This window comes from Cariama cristata, unplaced genomic scaffold (assembly GCF_000690535.1).
Source record: "Cariama cristata isolate BGI_N322 unplaced genomic scaffold, ASM69053v1 scaffold20015, whole genome shotgun sequence".
Lineage (NCBI taxonomy): Eukaryota > Metazoa > Chordata > Aves > Cariamiformes > Cariamidae > Cariama > Cariama cristata.
Window position 1 is genome coordinate 26,516 of NW_009618405.1, and position 10,315 is coordinate 36,830.

At 40.7% G+C, this 10,315-nt stretch overlaps 1 protein-coding gene across 1 annotated transcript in view; it reads left to right on the plus strand.

Annotated features, from left to right (window-relative positions):
• Window positions 1–8,891, plus strand: part of MFSD2B (major facilitator superfamily domain containing 2B) — a gene marked incomplete at its 5' end in the record, with an annotated part of 30,533 nt that extends 21,642 nt beyond the window's left edge. Inside the window, 5 exons of the mRNA XM_009700854.1 lie at window positions 313–393; window positions 4,604–4,713; window positions 5,957–6,100; window positions 7,642–7,818; window positions 8,834–8,891. Coding sequence (XP_009699156.1) covers window positions 313–393; window positions 4,604–4,713; window positions 5,957–6,100; window positions 7,642–7,818; window positions 8,834–8,891 — 570 coding nt within the window. The remainder of the gene's footprint in view (window positions 1–312; window positions 394–4,603; window positions 4,714–5,956; window positions 6,101–7,641; window positions 7,819–8,833) is intronic.
• Between the last annotated feature and the right edge of the window lie 1,424 nt (window positions 8,892–10,315).

Below are 10,315 nucleotides of genomic sequence, written 5' to 3' on the forward strand. Positions count from 1 at the left end.
GTTTGAACTTTAATGACTGTGTCATGTGTAGCTTTAACTGCTGTGGCTTACATTAGGAAAAAGAAATTTTAAGATGCTGCCTTTTGATATTTGACCATGGAAAACCCTCTCATGTGTAGCTTTTGTTTGTAATAAATAATAGTAAATAAAAAAAAAAAAATCACTGCAAGGATGAGAAGAAACAGGAATCTGCAAGTTCACCTTCCTTTCAGACCATAATGTAGTAGAGAAAAAAGATGTCTGTGAGCTTCACAGCTGAAGATGACGGTGGCAGTAAGCACAGTACAGATACGTTTTTTTTGTCAATTGTAGGTATCAGCAGCTGTGAGCATTCCCTTCTGGCAGAAGTTTCTGCAGCGATTTGGCAAGAAGTGTGCAGCATGTGGGATTTCGGTAAGTAAATCCTTTCAGGAAAAAATCTGCTTGTGCTCACTTCATTTGACAACTGGAGCCACTTCAGGAGCTCTTTCAAGTGCTTATAACATTGAGCTACACGAAACTTGCTCAGTTTCAGAGTTTGTTTTAAATCGTTATACCAAATTTCAGACAGATTCCAAGTTTCCAAGAGAAACTTTGAGAAATGGATTGATACTGAAGGGAAGTCCCAGTTTGTTTAAGAATCTGCACAAGCTCTGCATTTGACTGCTCTTAGAAGTGAACCCCAATGAGGTTTTATAAATTCAAATCTGTGTTGTCTCAGGTTGACGGGTTATCTGTTGTACAAGGCTTGCTTTGTCTTTGTATATGTTTCTGAGTTGACTGCATTTGTAATTCAGTCACAGAGGAGGAAACAGAAGTCTGTTATGCGTCCTTCTCTAGAAACGTAAGAAGGCAGGGGTGCCCACATCCCTCTGAACAGAGATGGGCAATTATTAGTGAAGTAAAGAAATAGGTGACCTATCTGAAAAAAGAAGCCTAGTTTAACTTTGACACAGCTCCACAAAGCCAGCTCAGCGAGCCTGCCCTCGTCTCTGATGGATTATTTTAAGTCCTTCACTTAGTGCAGACAGCAGCAATTTTCTGTCATCATCGTCAGTGAGTCATTGTATAGGCCTGTTCCTCCCCATTTTTCACCTGTTTACCTTCAATTACTTATGAAAGAGGAAAGAAAAATTGTCTGCCTTGTGCACAACAGAGCATGAGGACTTGGAAAATCCAGCCTGAAGCTATATGTGAAAATCTGAACAAAGCTGAAAAGTTCAGATTTGGTAACAATTGTTGAATATAATTGGACAGTTATAATTTTTTTAATTAAAATCTCTGTGTTGGAATGACTTCCAAAGAGTCAGAAGTAACTTTAAAACCCGAGTTCCAAATATGCTGAATCGTTATGTGTTTTGAAGTAGGCGTCTGGAATCCCAGCCCTGTCCTCATTTCTTTTAACCACTTGAGCAAAGAGAATTGCCAAAAGCAGTATTGGACCATTGACTGGACCAGGGAATGCAGATTTCCTCCTTAGGAAATCTCCTCCTCTGTCTACTTGGCTATGAAAAATGCTTTCTTCAACCAACTTGGCTCTATAAATTTAGTTTAAGATGACTGGAAAGCCTGTCAGCACCTCTGTAAACATGGTGTAACTTAATTTTACAGTTGAGTTGCTTGACTGTATTATGGTCTAAGTGGGGGCTGGATTGAAAAAAAGCCACCTCTCTATTTCACCTTGTAGGCATTTCTCAAGGGACTCAGTGTGTGCTCAGTGATGGATTTTGTGTCTGGCAATGCATCACAAGGGCTTCCTATGCTACCACCTTGTGTGATCTGTACAAGTAATCTGTTCTCTCTCACTGTGAAATAAAATCACATCATTTAAGAATCCTGTGTTTGTCACTGGGGAATGTTCTTCTGGAAGGGAAAGAGGGGAGAAAACTTGGGTTTTTTTCTCCAAAATATTACTCAGCTTTCAGGGTGAAGATGTAATTTGAAATTCAGCTTCTTGAAAAAGATTTCACACTGCTCCAGACTAATTTTTCCTGTTGAAGTGTTTCTATGTTGAAGAGACACCTGAAAGAGTATAGAAGTCAGGGTAGGTAGAGAAGTAACAAGAATCTTGGCTTCCTTCCTTTTTATTGCTTACTTTTTATTCATTCCTCCACAAGAGGTGACCAACAGTCTAAGTACTGACTAAGTATCAAAACTTCCTAGAAGCGTAAGGCCTAGACTTTCTGGAAGTACAGGGTCATACTCAAGCAGGATCCTTGATAGCGTTCTTCTCATGGTCAGGTTGGTGCACAGGCTAGAAATTATTCTCTTCTGTTTATTTGCTTCCGCTTCCATGTGCAGTGTTCATTTAGACTGCTCTGCCCTCACAGGGCAAATGTTGAACTTAGAATCAGTAAGTCTCTCAGCTGGTGACTGGAGGTGAAGGTGTCATGAGAAATTTTAAGAAGTTTTGGTAAGGTGTCTAAAAGTGGAAGACTGCGTTCTCACACAACTCTAGGTTCCATCCTAGCCAATAATAACTTTTGGCTGTGGGGTTTGGAGGATTTAGTAAAAAAATAAAATCAAAAAATGCCCCAAATCTTTTCACCTCCTTACACATACTCAATTGTTTATTTGCCATCTATCAGCACTGTGCAGCACGGATGCATGCCCTTGGTGACTCCTGGCTGTGCCACCCCTTTTCCACTCTCCCATTGCCACTTCCACTCACATCCTAGCTGCATCTTTTCCTGATTTGCCGTTCATAATGTGCTGCTGCACAGACCGGTACCACCTTTCGCATCCCAGTAGCGTCGCCTTCCATAGTGCTGTCAGGGAATGGATGGAAGACATGTGATAACTGTAGGATATAATTTATGACTTGGAGGGCAGCAGCCCTGTGACTGGGGAGCAGGGTGCCAATAACGGAGTATTTGCTTTACAAGTAGGAAAGAGGGAGATGCATTAGCTGTTTATTGCAGCAGGAACACTGCCCCTGTGATTGCACAACCGTTGCATGAGTGAGACTTTAGGGCATTGTAGCCTCAGTCCTGTGGGCTGTGCTTCTCTTTCGATAGAAAATTACAGTTACAATGATTATTATTATCGATCTAGAATTTTGTCTAAGTGCTTTGGTTTCTGAGTGGGTGCCCCATGTGGAGCATAAGACAATCATAAAATTGCTTATAGGCAACATAAAATCTTGTATTGCTGGAGTGCTCTCTTGTGGTGAAATAACGATTTTGCCACAACGTTGGGCTAATACAAGGATTATCTGTCTGTGCTGGGAACTTGCAGTCAGGAAAGGTGATTTTCTGCCTCCTTAGGTTAGGAGCAAATGCTTTGGATGGGCTAATGCAAGGATTATCTGTCTCTGCTGGGAACTTGCAGTCAGGAAAGGTTATTTTCTGCCTCCTTAGGCTAGGAGCAAATGTTTTGGATGGGAATGCATTTAAGACATAAACATAATGGATTAGACTGCAGGACTCCCAGAATCACTTATCATACAGAACAGTAAATAGCAGTGCTTAGGGGAATCGCTCTCTGTGAAAGCTCTTCTCATACCCTCAGCTCCCAAGCTGCAAGTATAGAGGATTGAAACACTTAATGTTAAACTAATCCCCCATCATTAAAAAGCCCTGTAGATAAGCCCCTGGTTCCAGATTCTACATGTGCTGTGCCCATGGTTCACAGGCAAGGGAGATGGAGCATGTGATGGGTACGGGACAGCTGGGCTGTATGCATTCAATCAGCATTTAAAATAGTGGATTTTCAATCCTGTAAGCCCATTGCTTCAAGTTGAAGTTGAGGAAATCTGGTGGGTTTAAGTATTGCCAGAAAACAAATCCTGGCATCCCAAATCAGTTTGGTTTTGAGGGTAGCCTTAGTGACTTGTGCAATGTCATGAGCATATCTGGCTGTGTGGAATGGGAGTAAACCACACTGCCTTCTTGGTTTTACCTATTGCTGACTACCTAGATTGCTTAAAAGTGGTCATTGGAAATGAAGATGTAAGCAAACTCTTTTTAGTTCAAGACTCAATATGATCTGCGAAATGGGATATTTACAGTTTAAAATCATCATTGAACCCCTGCCCTCCTCTTGAAATACAGTGTGATGATGTTTCAAGGCTTTGTTTCTCATAGTAAATTGAATAGTTTCACTGGCCTAGAATAGAAACTGGTGTTTGGTCATCTCTGTTGCTGAATTGGCAGAAAAGTCTTAGCACAAGCTGACTAGCAATCTCCCAAGGAGTATCTGGGCACAGTTTGAGAACTAGGCTGCTTAAGGGCTCTTCACAAAAAGTATTTGTATGGCCACACTTCTTTTGGAGACTGTGACTGTTTAGGGGTATGAATGTGGCGAGGGTCTGCCAGTTGGCCTCACGACTGATAAATGAGCTTTTGGGACTGTTTAATTTACTAGTGCAGTTATAGCCCTAATACTGCTAACAGAAAAGGCACTACCATGGCTTGTCCTATTTTTCTGTGATTCTTCTAGATAGATAAATACAGATTGGCTCAGGGCTCTTTGGAAATGCCAGTTCATCAATATACTGAAGTGTTAGACATTGCTGTGCGTGAACTGTTTCATAACACAATCTTATATTTGGAAGGGAACAATCTGTATACCATTGAGCAATGCATGCTGTTAAGTTAGATATACTGTTTTTCTTCTTCCTCAGTGGATGATTCCTTTTGCAGTGATGCTAGTGACCATTCCAAACCTGATCCTGGCTTACTTTGTGGCCTTTGTCTCTGGTCTGAGCATCGCAGCATCTCTTCTGTTGCCATGGTAGGAGAATTCTACATTTGAGGTGGGGAAGGGGTATATGTCTACATTACACATATAATCTACTGCATGGAATTTGCCCCTGAAAGAGGCAGAATTTGGCAAGAGTCACTTCTTCCAAGAATCTTTTTCTGCTTTTATAATAGATGCTATTTGCAGTGAAGTGACTTCGGTTGCCCTGTTGTTAACAGATTATGTCTACTGTAGCTGTAGCTACTCTTTGTACATAAGAGTATGTGGATGAATCAATAATCTAAATAGCTATAGAACTTGTGATAACAGTAAATCAGTTGCTTAGGTTTGGTTTCTAATGGAACTACAGGAACGATGAAGTCAGATAAATTAATTAATGCTGAGCAATTAAGAACATAGCAGAGGAAACATAAGCCAAACTAAGTATCCCTACTTGAGCAGTCCTCTGTTACAGATCAAATAACACAAGGATGTGATTAAAAGAAACTGAGAATTCAAGGTCTCTTGCTCTTGAGGACTGAAAATATGTGGCAAAAAAACTACATGACAATAAGTAAGATGGGACTTTTCCTCTCCAATGAAATAATTATTACTCAGGTCAGATTGACCAGAAAGCAAGACTGTTGCGGAGAGAGCTGTTTTGCGTTACTCGTTTGCGCAATGCCCTGAAAACTCCAAGAGATCATAGAAACATAGTTTGAAATAAGCTGTCAGACTACATAAGCTTTTCTCCTCAGAGGGCGGGAAGCCTTTTTTCCCAACAGTAAATAATGACATATATTGGAAATAAAATGTCAATTCACAACTGACATTTGAGCAGCTTCCATTCTGAGTCTCCATTACCAAATTCAGTCTCTTTGAAGTAGAGAGAATAGGCCTCATTGGTTTCTGAAAATTTTGTTAGCTTGTCAAAAGAGTTATTTCAAAGTGAAACTATTCAGAGATTGAGAGTCCCTTGAAATCTTAAGAAACATGGTTTTTTGTTCTTTTTTTTAATATCACAGCTTCTGATTGGAATGACAGTTGATCTAAAGAATTCTGTCACTTCCCAGCAAGCATTTGATAGTTTTCCTTTGTAATATGTGGCCATGCATTTCTTACATGGATTTTTGCCCTCCTGTCCAGCAGTAAGACTTTTTGAACTTTATCCTTTCATGTGCATAACTACATCAACCAGATCTTAAAAAATGAGGAGGTGTGTACTCTTTCAGTAAGTTTGGACTTTGAGAAGAGATTTTGGCTTGAGTTTTTCTTTTATCTTGCTTGTCTCTAGGTCAATGCTGCCTGATGTTGTTGATAACTTTCGCCTGCAGAATCCTCATGCAAAAGGACATGAAACCATTTTCTATTCTTCTTATGTTTTCTTTACTAAGATGTCAGCAGGGATTGGCTTAGGAATTTCTGCAGCAGGACTGGAGTAAGTAACACTGTGTTTCCACTTAGTGGATCTACTCTGAAAGCATTCTGAGGTTACTCTGCGTTTACCCTGTGGAGTTAATTGCCTTTTTACCCTGAGCCTGAAAGTGCCAGCAGCTCCAGATGGCTGACCACTAAAGATGGGATTGTTATCATCTAGGCTAGACCACTGAGCATTAAGTCACCTGCCCTAACGTGACTGAAAGACCTGACTTCCCTTTAGATCTTGTCATGTAAATTTTAGTGGCTTATATGAATAAAGAACTAAACATGAAAGCTCAGCAGATGTAGGTCCCCTACAAGTGATACAGCTGCTTTGTGCATTCCCTGTTGCACCTGGGTTGGACTGTGTATATGAGCTTGTAAGTCTTTACATGGATTGGAGTGCTTTCAAGGGTGCCTAGTGGCCTGTTCAGCATAAAAGGATCACCTGACTCCTGCATAGTTTTAGGGAACTGGACACTGATCAGAGTCAGGAAGAGAGCCTTTCTCGCAGCTCTGCCCATCACCTAGACAATGTCAGTTTGGAAGCTGCTTCGTGTTCTCCTTCCACTTTTGCCTTGTCTGTTCTGACTAGACAGTCAGGTTGAGAAAGTGGTCAGCCACCTCCTGCCCTGCTTTTGTGCATGACCTAGCAGAAAGGGCCTTTGCCTGTAGCTACTACAGCACACAAGCATGCAATAAACAACTAGTATTTCAGACAAGTTCCCTTCTCTCTAGCCCTTGGCTCCCAGTTAGATTTTGGTAACCAGAATGTTTTACTTCAGAGCCTTCAGCTGAAACTGCTAAATAACAAGCAGTGCTTGGCTGAACATTTTGGGCTTAGGAATTTTAGATACTTACTGCTAACACCCTCAAACAAATCGCTGTTCACCAATTAGACCCTTTTCAATTGCATTCCAGTTAGCTCCCAGCAATTTGCCAAGGCAGATGTTTGTGGGAGAACACAGAAGACAGAGTGATGCCAAATGAGCTGTAGCTTTCATAGGTGCATGTTCAGAGGAAAATAAACTCATTCCACAAATTGGGAATGGGAATTAGAGTATATCTGCAGTTGCAGGACTGCATGGAAACCCTGAATCAATGAACTCTAAGTGTGTACCTAACTCTAAGCACTTGAGTAAATTTGTATATCTTGAGAAGAGTGCTTAAGTGTGCATTTAATTTAAAGTTAATTATTGCTGTTGAAATCGGTCAGATTACTTGCATACTTTTAAAGTGGAGCCTACGTTGCTGAATATTAATAGGAAATACATAACAGATCAATTTCCTTACATGGGATTCAGTGTTCCTCTCGGTATTTAAATGTTATATAATAATAATGAGAAAATACAAAGGTAATGCAGTTATCTGAAATCAAGCATAAAATCGAGATTTGAAAAACATTTGAAACATGTAGTTGGGGGGGAGGAAAAAAGAGAGGTGTAGGAAGAATGGAAGAAAAGTCTTGACGAGTGTTGGGGGAAAGAAAGGAGCCTTCGGATGAACAACTGCCTCTTAGCTTTGGACATACACACACCACTGTTGTTTCCCTTTGTTTAGGTTCACTGGGTACAAGCCAGGGATATGCAGGCAATCCAACGATGTGATCCTCACACTGAAAATCCTCACTGGAGTGGTCCCTGCTATCCTCATCCTTGTAGGTTTATTTATACTTTTTTTCTACCCAATCACTGAAGAAAGTCGCAAAGAAACAAAGCTTGCACTTGAAGTGTTAAGGTAGGTTTGAACTGGCAGCAAACAGCAGGAACGTCACCGCAGCATCTCTTAGTCATACTGGGAAAAAAATTATTAACTACCAACATACACCTCTATATTCCTTACAACAAAACATAACACTCTATTAGTTGCATTAACTGAATGGTACCATTACATGCTCCAGTATCTTATTTTTGCAGTGTAGTACTACCTACTTAGGGGACCATTTATCAGATACACCAGCTGCTATATTTTACTTTTTCTCTGGAGTGGTGCACAAAGCGCTATTGCGGTACAGTGTTTCGAGCCAGAAATGAAGAATATTCTACGTAGATTAAATTTCTGCAGAAAATGTGAATAGTTACAATTTACTTGTATATAGAAGAAAATGGGATTATTGACTGCATTCTTGGTGTTTGTGGTGTATAAGAAACATCCAAACCATTTAGAGGCGTAGGCAGGAAAGATCGTGGGTGAAAAAGAAAGGACAGCTTTGAGCTGTTCTTTCCCTTTTCACCCTATCACTCTCCCTTCCTCCCCTTTCCTCCCTCTCCAAAGAAAATCTTGCCTAGCTCAAAATCATCCACCTCTGTCAAATGAAGCCTTGGTTTACTAAGGACATACGTAAGAACAGTCTATCTAGCAGACTGATAGATTAAATTTCAAAGTATGTTGTTACTCTGTCTTGTTTTTATTATCCCAAGTTACTGGAATGGGAAACAGATTTCTATGCCAAGGGATCAATTCCAGGGCCTAAGCAAGGGTATCTGGGACCAATTCATTGCCCTTAGGTATCCAAGATACCTGCATGGGCTTGGCACATATGCCACAGGCTGCTTTCTTGAGTGGCAGCTGCAGACTAGAAGGGACCGGCTAAACAATCTAGAATGGGACTAGTCCCTCTGCTTAGGTACTTCAGTCACTGTCCATAACAACCACACCTTGCTGGTGGTTTGGGGTTGCCAAACTGTAGCTTGATTAGTTAGCAGTAAAAGCCAGAAGTCTGTTCACATATCATTTGTTCTGCTTTTAACAGAAGGAGCCATCAAAGTACGGAGAACCTGGATGACCACAAAGACGACACCTCGGTCTGAAAGCTCTGAATACATTGACTTTCCAAATACAGTCTCACATCCCATGCACAGACTCTGTGAGTCTTCTGGGTCATTTCTCTGCTCACGTTTTATCAAAAGGGATAAAGGATGATTCTGACACAGTCAGTAATGAAATCAAGAGAGGACACCACAGTGCAAAAGATAAAACTCCATGCGTTGTGCTAAAAAAGACATTACAAACCTTCAGGAATGTAAGCTATTGAAGGCTTGGGGGTTTTTTGTTTGTTTTTCACTCATTAACGGAAAGCTGTGATCTCATTGCAACAGGAGATTCTATGGACTTGTAGGTCAAGGGAAAAAAGTGTAAATGTGATGCACCACCTAAATTTTACCTCATGTGATATATTTCACCCTTAGAGCCTGGGCTGGATTTTGAACATAATCTCTACCTATAAGTTCCACACTAGTGTGTTTGGAAAGCACTTGGGAATCCCGAAGTATACTATATAAAGTTAGGATTTCATTTGTTCTGCAGTGAAGCGAATCACTGATACAGACATGTTTGGAGGATTTTCTCAGAAAGAGTTTTTCTGAATGAGATTTTGATGTAATTTAACTTCACAGATTTTTATTTTTTTTTTATGAAACAGAACCTTACATTTCCCATTACTAGACTTCCTTGCTTCTGAAACCTGTAAATTGATCCTTGTCAGAGAAAGAGTACTTAACATTTTTGAGATCAACATCTCCACACAGGATACCCAAAATCAGTAGTCCCTTCCAAAAATTTGACTATGGCATTCAAATTTCTGTAACTTTTGGCCTTTACGTGATCATGATACTCTCCCATTTCTCATGTGGTTTAGGCGCTCTGCCTCACCAAACAACACGGCATGGCTCTTAATCTCAGCTTGCACACAGTGTTTTATAACAATAAGGCTACACCTGACTTTTAAATGGTGATTTTTTTTTTCAGTCAGGGATGTCATCATGCTTCAGGTACATTAAGTGAATGCATTTCATAGATGAAAGACACACCTAACCTCAGGCACTTTCTGTAGCACTTAAATTCAGACCTGGTCATTCTGGGCTTCTTTGGTAGTCAGTGGAGGTACAGAGACTCCAGAGGCTGGCTCCAAGCTTAAGCTAAAATGGCTGATCTCTGAAGACATATCTAAATCTGGAGGGGAGAGTGATGAATCCAAGAGTTGAAAGCTTATTTGCCTTGAAATTAGCACAATGGAAGATGAGACATGAATTTACAGCCCACTGGCTTCACTGTATGAATATGTAAGAGGGTGCCTTTATTTTGTACTCAAAGTGCCTTCGGAGGGCTGGCTTGCCACTGTTTGGGAGCACTTGCAGTAGGTGTCACTGGAGGCAGTGACCACAAGTAATTAGCTCAGGGCCATCTGGGAGGTGACTCAGTGCTGGGACTGGAAACTGGGAAAGCTTTTACTGAA